Below are 16811 nucleotides of genomic sequence, written 5' to 3' on the forward strand. Positions count from 1 at the left end.
AAATTGTTCATGACTTTTGTTAGGCCAAAGCTAGAATATGCAGCTGTTGTGTGGTGCCCATATCTTAAGAAGCACATCAACAAACTGGAAAAGGTGCAAAGACATGCTACTAAGTGGCTCCCTGAACTGAAGGGCAAGAGCTACGAGGAGAGGTTAGAAGCATTAAATATGCCAAAACTAGAAGACAGAAGAAAAGGAGGTGATATGATCACTACATACAAAATAGTTACAGGAATTGATAAAATCGACAGGGAAGACTTCCTGAGACCTGGAATTTCAAGAACAAGAGGTCATAGATTTAAACTAGCTAAACACAGATGCCGAAGAAATATAAGAAAATTCACCTTCGCAAATAGAGTGGTAGACGGTTGGAACAAGTTAAGTGAGAAGGTGGTGGAGGCCAAGACTGTCAGTAGTTTCAAAGCGTTATATGACAAAGAGTGCTGGGAAGACGGGACACCACGAGCGTAGCTCTCATCCTGTAACTACACTTAGGTAATTACAGGAGACCAGAAGGCATGTCAGGATTTGCAGAATACCCTTGTTGTTAAAAAAGCAGAGGTGCAATAGGTACTCTGAGAGAGAACTCTCTCAACATCAGAGGCCCGAGACTGTTCAACACGCTTCCACTACACATAAGGGGCAAAACTAACAGACCCCTCACAGTGTTCAAGAAAGAATTCGTTAAACACCTCCAAAGGATACCTAATCAACCAGGCCGTGATTCATACATCAGTCTGTGACCAACAGCCTGGTTGACCAGTCCAGCAACCAGGAGGCCCGGTCGAGGACCGGGCCGCGGGGGACGTTGAGCCCCAAAATCATCGCAAGGTAACCTCAAGGTAATCCCTGTCTGTGAGAGCCTGGGTACTGCCAGAGCAACCAAGGCTGGCATATGTAGCTGCAGCTCACAGTACAGCTGAGCAAGTCACAGCAACACTTAATAATCATGAATAAAATAAGTAACTGCTATTATTGTGATGGTCATAGATGATCCTGACTGTAATAAAAATTATGTTCAAGGTTCAGATATCGGTGAACAGAATGTTAATTATGATGTACATAGTAGGAGGCAGACGTTCACAGCACACAGCCAGGGTGTGTAAATCTACACATCATGCCATGTGCCCTTATGTTCCTTTAGAAAATAATCTTGTGGAAAATTATTGACATTCATGATTTAGTGACTGGAATCTGATGATAGCAGTGTTTGAAGTAATAAGTGTTGTATGTTTTATATTTCTGGGTCTTTTGGTGCTCCAGGTGACGTCGGCTGCTTGAATCAATGGCCTGCCATATATACCAGCACAGTAGTGGTTAAACAAGAATGCCTGTCTGATGTTAAATTTGTTAATTTAATTTTCTTAACAGCATAAAAATGAAGCGACATTAATTGGGGTGATGTTAAACAAGGTTAACCTCTATTGTCTGTTGTGATACATGCTTGGCATAAAGGCCAGGAATACCTACCTGCATTGGCTGTGATTGAAATGGATCTTTCTTTTGTGTTTGTATTTAACAGGACAGATTGGAGGTGCTGGGAACTATGCCGAGCTGCCTTTGGATGCCGATGCTTTTCGACGGCTTGAGAGTGTCCTTGAGAGTGAGGAAGCCCGGGAGATACTTGGGGAACCTCTCCTTAATATGGTCACCAATCCAGAGCAGCTGGGCACTCTTGATGAATTAATGGACTCCACCTTATTTGAAGGTACATCTACATGACATTGTTTCCTATTTTTTGTAAGCATTATTTTTATTGCACTAACAAAAGTCCGTTCCCCAAGTCGCCCTTCTCTCTCTGTCTATGCCTTGCTTACGTAATTTAATTTTTAATCTCAAATATTTGTTACTGTTTTGAGGTAGGTAGACTTCTCCATTCACTTGTTCTGGCAGTATTTCTTATATTTGATGGGAGGAGGTTGAAGAGCCGTGACCCTCTGACGTTCAGTGTTTGATTGCAACTCTGGCACCTCTACTCTTCACTGTGTTTTGCATTTCCTAATATATTTTTTGCTTCAGTAGGTCATTATTTTGTGATGCATATTTGGGACATAGTCTTCCAGTATCTTCCATGTCCATACATCTGTTGTCTCTGAGGAATACATTTTGAGTGCATTGAGTCCTCCTACCTTGCATTGATTTCGGGGATCAACATCCCTGTGGCCCAGTCTCTGACCAGGCCTCCTGGTTGATGGTCTGGTCAACCAGGCTGTTGGATGCAGCTGCATGCAGCCTGATGTATAAATTACCATCTAGTTGATCAGGTATCCTTTGTAGGTGTTTCAAGAGTTCTCTCTTGAACACAGTGAGGGGATCAGCCAGTTATGCTCCATATGTGTAGTGGAAGTGTGTTGAACAGTTTCGTGCTTCTGATGTTGATAGTTCTTTTTCTCAGAATGTCTCTTGCATCTGCTTTTCAACAGGGGGATTCTGGTCTCGTGTAATTGCCTAAGTGTTGTTACAGGATGAGAGCTACGTTTGAGGTATCTCATCTTCCAAGTGCTCTTTGTCATATAACGCTTTGAAACTACTGATGGTTTTGGCCTCCACCTTCTCACTTAACTTATACCAACCATCTACCACTCTGGCTGCAAAAGAAAACTGTAATATTTTTTGGCACCTTTCCTTAGCTTAAATATGTGTCCTCTTGTTCATGAAGTTGCTAGTTTTAGGAATTCCTCTTTGTCATTTTAGTCAATTTCTGATATTATTTTTTAAGTACTAGTAGTAGTCGTACCACCACTTTTTTTTCTTCTATATTCTGTATATTTAACACCTCTAGCCTTTCTTCGTAACTGTTTTCACTTCCGGAAGCCATTTTGTAGCATGCCTTTGCACCTTTTTCAGTTTATTTATGTGCTGCTTGAGGTTTGGGCACCATACGACTGCTGCATATTCCAGTTTTGGTCTCATAAAAGTCATGAACAGTTTTTTAGTATTTCACCATCCATGTACATAATTAATCCTTAGACAGCGGCTATGGAGTAATAAATAATCTTACCTGCCTATGCACAAAAAAAATAATAAAACAATTTTTCATCATAAAATTGTTAATATGTATTCTGGATGTTAAGAAAAACATGAAAATAAGTGGATATTTATCGTTTCACTGGGTGGATGTGCTCTGCAAGGCTGCACCTGGCACTTGTGGACACCTGGTGCTACACTTGCTGATGCTGCAAGGCTGCACCTGGCACTTGTGGACACCTGGTGCTACACTTGCTGATGCTGCAAGGCTGCACCTGGCACTTGTGGACACCTGGTGCTACACTTGCTGATGCTGCAAGGCTGCACCTGGCACTTGTGGACACCTGGTGCTACACTTGCTGATGCTGCAAGGCTGCACCTGGCACTTGTGGACACCTGGTGCTACACTTGCTGATGCTGCAAGGCTGCACCTGGCACTTGTGGACACCTGGTGCTACACTTGCTGATGCTGCCTCCTGTTTTATCCTCGGATATTTCACTGATTGTTTTATCTCTTGTTTTTCTTTATTTACATCCACAAGAGAACTATTATATGCATATTTGCCTCATACATGTAAAACCCAGACAGTGATTGCTTAAATTGTCATGACAATGACTGCCGTTCCCTAGTAACAGTCATGATTACCACATTCGTATCATGAAATGGTAACATGATTTTTTCATGAGTCAAGGTAAACTCTATTACACATACATAGACCTATTATATCTATACAGTGGTACCTTCTTTTTCAAATTTAATTTGTTCCCAGAGACGGCTCGTAAACCGAAAATTCACAATCCAAAATTTTTTTCTCATAAGAAATACTGTAATGTAAATTGATTTAATCTGTTCCCCACACCCATAAATATTAACTTAAAAATACATTTTATGCTGAATATAATTTGTATTTTTCATGCACAAAACAATCAGATATAAATATAAACCATCAATAAAATTAGTGAACATTTAATTGTACCTTACCTTTACTGAGGACTCTTGTTGGCGTATGGGAGATGGTGAGGAGGGAGGGAGGAGCAGTGTTGGTGTATGGGGATGGTGAGGAGGGAGGGAGGAGCAGTGTTGGTGTATGGGGAGGGTGAGGAGGGAGGGAGGAGCAGTGTTGGTGTATGGGAGATGGTGAGGAGGGAGGGAAGAGCGGTGTTGGTGTATGGGAGATGGTGAGGAGGGAGGGAAGAGCAGTGTTGGTGTATGGGAGATGGTGAGGAGGGAGGGAAGAGCAGTGTTGGTGTATGTGAGATGGTGAGGAGGGAGGGAGGAGCAGTGTTGGTGTATGTGAGATGGTGAGGAGGGAGGGAGGAGCAGTGTTGGTGTATGGGAGATGGTGAGGAGGGAGGGAAGAGCGGTGTTGGTGTATGGGAGATGGTGAGGAGGGAGGGAAGAGCAGTGTTGGTGTATGGGGAGGGTGAGGAGGGAGGGAGGAGCAGTGTTGGTGTATGGGAGATGGTGAGGAGGGAGGGAGGAGCAGTGTTGGTGTATGGGAGATGGTGAGGAGGGAGGGAGGAGCAGTGTTGGTGTATGGGAGATGGTGAGGAAGGAGGGAAGAGCGGTGTTGGTGTATGGGAGATGGTGAGGAGGGAGGGAAGAGCAGTGTTGGTGTATGGGGAGGGTGAGGAGGGAGGGAGGAGCAGTGTTGGTGTATGGGAGATGGTGAGGAGGGAGGGAAGAGCGGTGTTGGTGTATGGGGAGGGTGAGGAGGGAGGGAGGAGCAGTGTTGGTGTATGGGAGATGGTGAGGAGGGAGGGAAGAGCAGTGTTGGTGTATGGGAGATGGTGAGGAGGGAGGGAAGAGCAGTGTTGGTGTATGGGAGATGGTGAGGAGGGAGGGAAGAGCAGTGTTGGTGTATGGGAGATGGTGAGGAGGGAGGGAAGAGCGGTGTTGGTGTATGGGAGATGGTGAGGAGGGAGGGAAGAGCAGTGTTGGTGTATGGGAGATGGTGAGGGAGGGAGGGGAGAAGCAGTGTTGGTGTATGGGAGATGGTGAGGAGGAAGGGAGGAGCAGTGTTGGTGTATGGGGAGGGTGAGGAGGAGGAGGAGGTGAAATCATTCCCTGCTCGCCTTAAACACTTTCATATCTGCATCATTAGTTCCACATTTTCCTTTCACAGATTTCAATGCCTCTGTTTTGTTGCAGCCAGTCAGTCACAACATGTCAGTCAAGCATTCAGTCAAGACCAGTCATGGGCAGTCATAACCAAAGGCAGTCAAGCATTAACTGTTGTGGTAGCAACCAGTTCAACATTTACTGCCAGTCATGCATTTACAATCAGGCATTCACAGTCAATCCGGTTTTCACAGTTACAATCAATCAGTTAGCAAACAATAAGTTTGTCACATGTTCAGGGAGTCTGCCTCCTGATCTTTCAGCTGGTAGCAAGGAAGCCTGCCATATTAATTCTGCCCATATGGCTGGGGGGAGAGCAGTGTCGGGGATGAGGAGATGGAGGTAGTGGGGAGGGTGGGGGATGGACGTAGCAGGGAGGGGCTGGTGTGGGGGAGGGACCAGGAGTGACCAACTCCTGTGTTAGTCCTAGCCAGAAGCTCACCTGCTCTTGCCACTGCTAGCCACCCAAACCCACCCACTCTGACCACCGCCCTGCCACCCACCTCCTTAGTCTACTATCAGCCACCCACCACCTTAGTCTACCATCAGCCACCAACCACCTCTGTCTACTATCAGCCACCCACCACCTTAGTCTACCATCAGCCACCCACCACCTTAGTCTACCATCAGCCACCAACCACCTTTGTCTACCAACAGCCACCCCACTTGTTCTGCTGCCTGGACATCAACTATGCCAACTCTGCCAACCATCTCACTACTACTGCCCGCCTGCACACACTGACACCTGCCCGACCACTGCTGCATGCCTGTCCACCCACTTTGCCGCCCACCCTGCTACACATCCATCCACTCACTCTCGCCTGCCCTCCCACTTGCCCATCACGTGTTCTTCCCTTAAATGATTCTAAGGGCTGGTGTTTCGGAAATATTTTCTCCCCTCCCCCCTCTCACCAGCCTCCCTGTCTCCATTCATCCCGTTCCCCCCACCTGCTTGATGGGGTTCTGGGAGTTGTTCTACTCCCCAAGTCTGGCCCAAAACTAGGCTTGACTTGAGGGTTTGGTCCACCATGATGTTGCTTGGAGTGGCTTGCAGACTCTCATACCCACCACAATCCGGTTCGTCCAGAACATCTTTTAGAAAATAGTCTAGTTTTCTCTTGATGTCCACGGTTGTTCCGGCAATATTTCTTATAGTCGCTGGGAGGACATTGAACAACCGCGGACCTCTGATGTTTATACAGTGTTCTCTGATTGTGCTTATGGCACCTCACTACCCCACCATTCATCCTGTTTCCCCACCATCCATTCCGTTCCCCCACCATCCATTCCGTTCCCCCACCATCCATTCCGTTCCCCCACCATCCATTCCATTCCCTCACCATCTATCCGTCCATCCGTCCAGTTCCCTCGCCATCCATCCGTCCAGTTCCCTCACCGTCCATCCGTCCAGTTCCCTCACCGTCCATCCGTCCAGTTCCCTCACCGTCCATCCGTCCAGTTCCCTCACCTTCCATCCGTCCAGTTCCCTCACCATTCATCCGTCCAGTTCCCTCACCATCCATCCGTCCAGTTCCCTCACCATCCATCCGTCCAGTTCCCTCACCATCCATCCGTCCAGTTCCCTCACCATCCATCCGTCCAGTTCCCTCACCATCCATCCGTCCAGTTCCCTCACCATCCATCCGTCCAGTTCCCTCACCATCCATCTGTCCAGTTCCCTCACCATCCGTCTGTCCAGTTCCCTCACCATCCGTCTGTCCAGTTCCCTTACCATCCGTCTGTCCAGTTCCCTTACCATCCATCCATCCCGTTCCCTCACCATCCCGGCGGCTGAGCGGACAGAACACACTACGCGTGATCCTGTGGTCCTGGGTTCGATCCCGGGTGCCAGTGAGAGACAATGGGCAGAGTTTCTTTCACCCTGATACCCTTGTTACCTAGCAGTTAATAGGTACCTGGGAGATAGTCGGCTGTCACGGGCTGCTTCCTGGGGGTGGAGGCCTGGTCGGGGACTGGGCCGCGGGGACACTAAAGTCCCGAAATCATCTCAAGATAACCACAAGATAATCATCCATCCATCCAGTCCCCTCGCCATCCATCCATCCAGTCCCTTCACCATCCATCCATCCAGTCCCTTCACCATCCATCCATCCATCCATCCAGTCCCTTCACCATCCATCCATCCATCCATCCAGTCCCTTCACCGTCCCTTCCCTTCCCCCGTCCCTTCACCATCCAGTCCCTTCATCCATCCATCCATCCACCCAGTCCCCTCACCATCCATCCATCCAGTCCCCTCACCATCCATCCATCCAGTCCCCTCACCATCCATCCATCAAATCAAATCAAAAAATCATCTCAAGATAACCATCCATCCAGTCCCTTCACCATCCATCCATCCATCCAGTCCCTTCACCATCCATCCATCCATCCATCCATCCAGTCCCTTCACCATCCATCCATCCATCCAGTCCCTTCACCATCCATCCATCCATCCAGTCCTTTCACCATCCATCCATCCATCCAGTCCCTTCACCATCCATCCATCCATCCATCCATCCAGTCCCTTCACCATCCATCCATCCATCTATCCAGTCCCTTCACCATCCATCCATCTATCCAGTCCCTTCACCATCCATCCATCCAGTCCCTTCACCATCCATCCATCCAGTCCCTTCACCATCCATCCATCCATCCAGTCCCTTCACCATCCATCCATCCATCCAGTCCCTTCACCATCCATCCATCCATCCAGTCCCTTCACCATCCATCCATCCATCCAGTCCCTTCACCATCCATCCATCCATCCAGTCCCTTCACCATCCATCCATCCATCCAGTCCCTTCACCATCCATCCATCCATCCAGTCCCTTCACCATCCATCCATCCATCCAGTCCCTTCACCATCCACCCATCCATCCAGTCCCTTCACCATCCATCCATCCATCCAGTCCCTTCACCATCCATCCATCCATCCAGTCCCTTCACCATCCATCCATCCATCCAGTCCCTTCACCATCCATCCATCCATCCAGTCCCTTCACCATCCATCCATCCAGTCCCTTCACCATCCATCCATCCATCCAGTCCCTTCACCATCCATCCATCCATCCAGTCCCTTCACCATCTATCCATCCATCCATCCATCCAGTCCCTTCACCATCTATCCATCCATCCATCCATCCAGTCCCTTCACCATCTATCCATCCATCCATCCATCCAGTCCCTTCACCATCTATCCATCCATCCATCCAGTCCCTCCACCATCCATCCAGTCCCTTCACCATCTATCCATCCATCCATCCAGTCCCTTCACCATCCATACATCCACCCAGTCCCTTCACCATCCATCCATCCATCCACCCAGTCCCCTCACCATCCATCCATCCAGTCCCCTCACCATCCATCCATCCAGTCCCCTCACCATCCATCCATCCATCTATCCAGTCCCTTCACCAACCATCCATCCATCCAGTCCCCTCACCATCCATACATCCAATCCCTTCACCATCCATCCATCCATCCATCCATCCAGTCCCTTCACCATCCATCCATCCAGTCCCTTCACCATCCATCCATCCAGTCCCCCTCACCATCCATCCAGTCCCTCTCACCATCTATCCATCCATCCATCCAGTCCCTTCACCATCCATCCATCCAGTCCCTCACCATCCATCCATCCATCCAGTCCCTCACCATTCATCCATCCAGTCTCCTCACCATCCATCCATCCATCCATCCAGTCTCCTCACCATCCCTCCATCCATCCAGTATCCTCACCATCCATCCATCCAGTCTCATCATCCATCCATCCAGTCTCATCATCTATCCATCCAGTCCCCTCACCATCCATCCATCCAGTCCCCTCACCATCCATCCATCCAGTCACCTCACCATCCATCCAATCCCCTCACCATCCATCCATCCAGTCCCCTCACCATCCATCCATCGAGTCCCCTCACCATCCATCCATCCAGTCCCCTCACCATCCATCCAGTCCCCTCGCCATCCATCCATCCATCCAGTCCCTTCACCATCCATCCATCCATCCAGTCCCTTCACCATCCATCCATCCATCCAGTCCCTTCACCATCCATCCATCCATCCAGTCCCTTCACCATCCATCCATCCAGTCCACCATCCATCCATCCATCCAGTCCACCATCCATCCATCCATCCAGTCCCTTCACCATCCATCCATCCATCCAGTCCCTTCACCATCCATCCATCCATCCACCCAGTCCCTTCACCATCTATCCATCCATCCATCCATCCAGTCCCTTCACTATCCATCCATCCATCCAGTCCCTTCACCATCCATCCATCCAGTCTCCTCACCATCCATCCATCCATCCAGTCTCCTCACCATCCATCCATCCATCCAGTCTCCTCACCATCCATCCATCCATCCAGTCTCCTCACCATCCATCCATCCATCCAGTCTCCTCACCATCCATCCATCCATCCATCCAATCTCCTCACCATCCATCCATCCAGTCTCCTCACCATCCATCCATCCATCCAGTCTCCTCACCATCCATCCATCCATCCAGTCTCCTCACCATCCATCCATCCATTCAGTCCCCTCACCATCCATCCATCCATCCAGTCCCGTCACCATCCATCCATCCATCCATTCAGTCCCCTCACCATCCATCCATCCATCCATCCAGTCCCGTCACCATCCATCCATCCATCCATCCAGTCCCCTCACCATCCATCCATCCATCCAGTCCCCTCACCATCCATCCATCCATCCAGTCTCCTCACCATCCATCCATCCATCCATCCAGTCTCCTCACCATCCATCCATCCATCCATCCAGTCTCCTCACCATCCATCCATCCATCCAGTCTCCTCACCATCCATCCATCCAGTCTCCTCACCATCCTTCCATCTATCCAGTCCCCTCACCATCCATCCATCCAGTCCCCTCACCATCCATCCATCCAGTCCCCTCACCAACCATCCATCCAGTCCCCTCACCATCCATCCATCCATCCATCCAGTCCCCTCACCAACCATCTAGTCCCCTCACCAACCATCCATCCATCCAGTCCCCTCACCATCCATCTATTCATCCATCCAATTCCCTCTCCATCCATTTATCCAGTCCCCTCACCATCTATCCATCCAGTCCCCCTCACCATCTATCCATCCAGTCCCCCTCACCATCCATCCATCCAGTTCCCCTCACCATCCATCCATCCAGTTCCCCTCACCATCCATCCATCCAGTTCCCCTCACCATCCATCCATCCAGTTCCCCTCACCATCCATCCATCCAGTTCCCCTCACCATCCATCCATCCAGTTCCCCTCACCATCCATCCATCCAGTTCCCCTCACCATCCATCCATCCAGTTCCCCTCACCATCCATCCATCCTGTTGTCGTCCCAAATACAATATTAAAGTGTGATGGTCACTAGGCGTGGGTGACACTGGTAAATTGCAGCGTGGTCGCCCGTGCCACCGGGAATCACGCGCTCAGCTGACCCACGTGTGTGTCAACACTCGCAAAGCGAGGCAAAGCTTGTAAACCGTTTCAAATTTTACAAAGAAATCGAGCTCATAACCCGAAAAATTTGGAAAGGGGGAGATTAGTTACCCGAGGTTCCGCTGTAATTTGCATAATACATGTAAAGCTCAGATAATAAGTTTTTTTTAAATCTTGATAACGATAACCACATTACCCTGTGAATCATCAATTAACGATAACCACTGTCTAAGCATTAAAGCGATTCTGAAGTTGGAAAGCGACATGCATACTTCTCGCACAATGTTCTTTGTGTTCCTCTGGTGACAGTCTACTATCCAAAACCACCCCTAGATCTCTCTAAGTTTTGTACAGGTAATTCCTTTTTACATAATTTGTAAGTTGTGTAGGTCTATTTTCTGTGATTCCACATTCTATTACAGTACATAGCGTTTATTCATGTTGAATTGTATCTGCCACATGGCAATCCAAGCACATATTTTATCTAGATCAATTTGATGGGCATGACAATCATCTAGGTCTCCTATCTCCCAGACACCCATCTGCATCTGTTAGGTCTTCGGGATCTGACTTACCTTGACGACTGTTTGGTGTGGGGTCTCCAGTCGGTTTGCTTGTCTGCTAGCCAAAGATCTGGTTCTTTCCCAGCTTGCCAGGTTCGGGATCCCGGTAAATTGGAGGAAGTCTTAGTTGGTTCCGTCCCAGGTTCGGACTTGGCTGGGCCTAGTGTGGGATTCTCGGACTGCATCCGTTTCTCTCCCTCCTGTGGCTTTGCTTTGGTTGCCACCCAGCCTTCAACTATATTGATGGGGATTGTTTTTGTTTACATTTTGTTCACAATCTTAACCGACATTCACATGTCGGTTAAGATTGTCTTGTCCTTTCTTGTCTTTTTCTGGACTGGCATCTTGTACCGAATACTGTTGCTTCTTATTGTGCAGCATTGGCGGGCCCGCTCCAGCTTGCGTTCAGGGTGGATGTCATTGCTGCTCCATTCTGCAAGCTCTATTGTGCGTTTTTTCACCTCCGTCCTACTCATGCGCCACCTGAATTGTCTAGGTCCTTGGACCAGGTTCTTTCCTTTCTTTCCTAGGTTTGTTGTGGCCTCTTTGGTTCATGATTACTTCGGGAAAGCCTTGTTTTTGTTGGCTTTGGCCTCTGGGGGTCGGGTTAAGGAGCTTTATGCTTTTCTTCGGTGCTAAGGTTCTGTCTGTTTGGTCCTTGTGGTCATTTTGTTAATTTGCAGCGTTCTTTTCTGGTGAAGAATGAGACAGCTGGGGTCCATTGGTTGTGGATTCTTGGTTGGTTAGGCCGGGGGTGCATCATGTGCTGTGTTCAGTGGCCGCTTTGTCGCTACCAGCGGGCCACTGGTTTGGTGACGGTGGTTGGGCTCTGCGTGGATCCGGTTTCCCGGGTTCCCTGTTTCAGGGCTCGTGTGTCTCGGATTATCCTTGGTGTAATCAAGTCTACCCAGCTTGTAGTCTACCCTCATGCATATACGGCACGCATAGATGCAATAAAGCACCTAAATTATTGGGATCGTCTCAAAGCCCTCCAAATGTACTCACTAGAAAGAAGACGAGAGAGATATCAAATAATATACACCTGGAAGCTACTGGAGGGCCAAGTACCAAATCTACACAGTAAAATAACAACGTACTGAAGTGAACGACATGGAAGAAAATGTAGAATAGAACCAATGAAGAGCAGAGGTGCCATAGGCACAATCAGAGAACACTGTATAAACATCAGAGGTCCGCGGTTGTTCAACGTCCTCCCAGCAAGCATAAGAAATATTGCCGGAACAACCGTGGACATTTTCAAGAGGAAACTAGATTTATTCCTCCAAGGAGTGCCGGACCAACCGGGCTGTGGTGGGTATGTGGGCCTGCGGGCCGCTCCAAGCAACAGCCTGGTGGACCAAACTCTCACAAGTCGAGCCTGGCCTCGGGCCGGGCTTGGGGAGTAGAAGAACTCCCAGAACCCCATCAACCAGGTATCATGCCTATGATGTGCAGCAGTATGCTGCTCTTGCAGCTGTTTTGGTAATATGTCTTAGGTCGACATTAGGGGGTGGGAGTTTTGGAGGTCGAACAAGGGTCCTGGCCACCAGGTATCTCATGAATGTCCTGGGCCCTCTACGACCTTGTGTTGCTTTGGGGAGCCTGCTGCCACCGTCAGTCTCTTCTTCACTTTGAGACCTGCAGTGCTGCCGCCTCCCTGGTAAGTACCTGTTTTACTTATCAGTGGGAAGTTAGCTTCAGGGAGCCGACAGGGCTCCCCACAGAAAACCAGCATCGAATGTAATGAAACGTAATTTTCTGAGCGAGCTCCAGAGGTTTTCTGACATCCTCCCTTCTTCTGGTCGGTGGTCTTCATCATTCAGGAACTGGGGTGGTGGCATAAACTTCTCTACTTTATGCAGAGAATAAACTTCTTGTTGTATTGCTGTGTTTCATATACAGTACAACCTCGATTCAACGTACCCCAATTCAACAAATCTCTTGCTAGTTCGCACACTTTTCAGGCCGGATTTACTCTCACGGTTCGACGAACAATGGTTCGCCGAAGCGGGGGATGTTCGGATTTGCTTACGATATCGAGACAGATATCGGACTGGTGGAAAACTTTCCCATTCTATCACAGATTACAATTAATAATTCGCTCATATGACAAGTTCGATCACACAAGTGGACCGCACAAGTGGTCCACAAGCTTACGATGTTGGGACAGAGTTCACAGTGGTGGAAAACTGTCTCATTCTATCACAGATTACAGTTAATAATTCCTTCATAAGACAAGTTGGATCACACAAGTGGATCACACAACAAGTGAACCATATGAACCAAACACCAGCCAGAATGGTCCACACAAGTACAGTAGTGACGCATATCAACCAAATACCAGCCAGAGTGGTCCACACAAGTGAACAACTGAGTTTCAATGATTTTCGTTCACTGATTTGTGGCACACGTATCTTTGTAAATTAATTTAAAGGCTGAAGCGTGAATAGCTAGCTAATGTGTTGAAATCTTCTTATATACATTTTCTGTGATGATACAAGATGAGTGAGGGTGGACTGATAAGGGAATACTGTAAAGTGAGGTTTCACTCACTTTTGTTTGTGTCGTCATAGTTCAGTGACCCATGACTTTGAACGTTTCAGATTAATAAATAATTTCTAAAACTGGTGTTTTAATAACTCTTTATTATCCTAATTAAACTAAAGTAAATAAAACAAAAAATATACTGTAAATATGATAGATATCTGCTATTTGAGAAATTATATGTTATTGGTGGCACAACTCCAGCACGAGTGGACGGGTCTAACCGTGTGCACACAACATCATGCGTGTTTTGTTTGATTTTGTTGCCACAGTTCAGTGATCTACGGCTTCGAAATAATAAAATGATTAAATCAATTCTAAAATAAGTATTTTGTATAGCTCTTAATATCGTAATAATGCTGCTAAACTAAATATATAACCCAAAATTATATAATTTGATGTAAATCGAATATTTGAGAAAAATTTATGTTACTGGATCTGGTTTAAACACCAGCCTACTGTAGGGTGTATGTATAGACCTAGTCTGCGTTTGTACAGTATGCATCCAGTGCCCTTAGCTTTGTCTGCGATTGACGTACAGTATTTAACCGCCTGGTGGAAGAATAATCGTAGAATTTACCATTTTTTGACTACAGCTGTATTGTTATACAACAAAATGTCTCGGGGCTTACTAATAGTGCCTTATTAATGCCAAAAGTGAAGCAATATTTTGCAAGAACTTGTAGCAGAAAATCAACCAGCACGAGCACAACGTACCCAACACAAGAACAGCCGTACCCAGCACGAGCACAGCTGTACCCAGCACTGGTACAACAGCAGCCAGCACCAGCTCAGAAGCAGCTGAAGCCACAGCAGCAGCGAGCACCAGCAAAGCTGATGCAAACATCTAAAAACATCGTGTGTGACGTGAACAGTTAAAACAAGTGTTAAATTAATGTGTACAAAATTAAAGATTCAGTAATTTTAGTGTAGTACTACAATACAGTTTTCATAAACTGTATTGTAGTACTCAACATACAGCAGAACTACTTAATCAACACAGTGTTAACTGTATAATACACTACAGTACGTATTTACTGTACATCATTGACAGCTCCATGAGACTTCAAGATGGACACAACTCCAACAATAAGGTAAATAACAAATGTAACACAGTATTCTTTAGTAGGGTAACAATGTATAGGTACAGTATATAATATAATAATGCATTTTTATTGCGTACAAGAAAAAATAAGACACTGATGCAAACGCCTCCTGAATGTCACCTATTGCAACGCATCCAACGCTCCAATATAGTACGTTTAATTGAAGTTGTACTGTATCTATCTGGGTATCTTCATGGATTGCCTCGGGGTCTTTGTATCCTGAGGGCAGAGATGTATAGAGTATGTCGTTGTGCATATTTAGTGAAAATTAATTAAATTGTTGAGGAAAATGAACACAAGAAAATGACTGGAAACAAAATGTATCGGGTAATGGTAATTTTGCTTAATCAACAGCAGGGTGGGGGTCACTGAAGAAGGCCTAGACAGGTCCACAAAGGTAGCAATAAGGAGCAACTTGCAACTGATATATCTGTACTTGAATAACTATTTAGTCTAAACCTGTCAAACACCAATAGGTGGGTTTTGCATAATCAACCCATTGTTTTAATGTAAAAACAATGTACTTATGCCAAAAAATAACATGAAATTTTAAGTTACGTATATTTAATTTATTACTCTTTTCTTAGTTATTTGTAAGATTTGATCAAGAACATTTTGATTGCTTGCCATTAGTACCTAATGTCTTCTTTCTTTAATGATTGTTGTGTATTACAGGAGAGTCTGAAGATGCACCTATCTCTGAAGATGGTGCGTCTTCACCGAGAGGAGGATCTCCCTTGAGAACTTCTCGTCCTCCCCCAAAGCGCAGGTCACAGAGACAAATGGATAAAGCAGAAAGAGAAGAGGTAACTTTTGTTACAATGGATTTTAAGTGTAGTACAGTATATTACTTAGTGATGTTATTTGAGGAGAGGGTGGGCAAGTGGAGCAATCAATCAGGCAATCAAATGAGCCTTACAGCTGAGTGGACAGCGCTTGGGATTCGTAGTCCTAAGGTTCCGGGTTTGATCCCCAGTGGAGGTGGAAACAAATGGGCAGAGTTTCTTTCACCCTGATGCACCTGTTACCTAGCAGTAAATAGGTACCTGGGAGGTAGACAGCTGCAACAGGCTGTATCCTGGTGATCGGTAACAAAAACAAGGCATGGTCGAAGACCGGGCCGCAGGAACGCTAAGCCCCGAAATCATCTCAAGATAACCATCACAGGGCACCACAGTCACTACATTTTAAGGATCCCATAATTAATGAGTATCTCTGGATCATATTTTTTAGTTTATTATACCTTTACATTATTGAGCATTGTTACATACCTTAAAATAATTTGAGATTGCGTTGTAATTAAGTAGAGTGCTTGTGTGTTAATATGATGCAGTATATATTTTTTTGTATGTGAATGGTTTACTGCGCTGGTGACTTTTGGCACTTTATTTTAATTTAGGGTAGGGAGTTGTCTATCTGATGGTATCTTGAAAACAAATTGGCAATTTTTCTGGGGGGAGCCCTGTCGGCTCCCCGGAGCTATCCTGGCTGATATGCTAATGTCAGACTTTGGCATCAGTCATGTGTATGGAGTTTTGTGGACCTACCGGGGACCACGAGCCAGAACCTGGCCCCCCTCAGAGAGGCAAGGGGAGCAATGGCCCATAGAAACCCCCGTGTGGTTGGAAGCATTCTATGTTTGCCATCGACAGGGTCATGGCACCCAGAAAGGTAAGCGACCCAAACAAACGCCTATTCTGGTGCAAATTGCTACAAAATGCCGAACAAGTAGATAGAACTCCCGAAACAAACGAGCAAACGAGCATGACTGCACACGTCACCATTCCGCTGTCTGTGCAGACCCCTGCGCCAGCACTCCACACCCCAGTTCTGAGGCTGATGCTATAGGCAGAGGTCGTGTGCTCTGGCTCCAGTGATTGTTTCAGCACTGTGCCTTGTGTGTAGTGACTGTCTTCTAGGTAGTGTGTGAGCCAGGAGATTTTCTTCAGTACTCTGGCTGTATGCACCTAGGGTTCCCTTCCCTAGGTGCCCATAAGTACTGCCCTTGGGGGTTTGGGGCCTCGTTCCACAGGGTTCTGCCTCTGCTTGGCC

The 16811-nt window shown here is 47.0% G+C and overlaps 1 protein-coding gene across 4 annotated transcripts in view; it reads left to right on the top strand.

Annotated features, from left to right (window-relative positions):
* The window catches only part of pps (protein partner of snf), a 283892-nt gene that overhangs the window by 53063 nt on the left and 214018 nt on the right, over positions 1–16811 (top strand). For all 4 annotated transcript variants that reach the window (XR_006773414.2, XM_069302993.1, XM_069302994.1 and 1 more), the window contains exons 4-5: positions 1523–1708; positions 15435–15565. Coding sequence is in view for 3 of the 4 variants with exons in the window: in XM_069302993.1 (XP_069159094.1) it covers positions 1523–1708; positions 15435–15565 (317 nt within the window). In the remaining variant the exon portion in view is untranslated. The remainder of the gene's footprint in view (positions 1–1522; positions 1709–15434; positions 15566–16811) is intronic.

The sequence above is a fragment of the Procambarus clarkii genome, chromosome 49 (genome assembly GCF_040958095.1).
Source record: "Procambarus clarkii isolate CNS0578487 chromosome 49, FALCON_Pclarkii_2.0, whole genome shotgun sequence".
Lineage (NCBI taxonomy): Eukaryota > Metazoa > Arthropoda > Malacostraca > Decapoda > Cambaridae > Procambarus > Procambarus clarkii.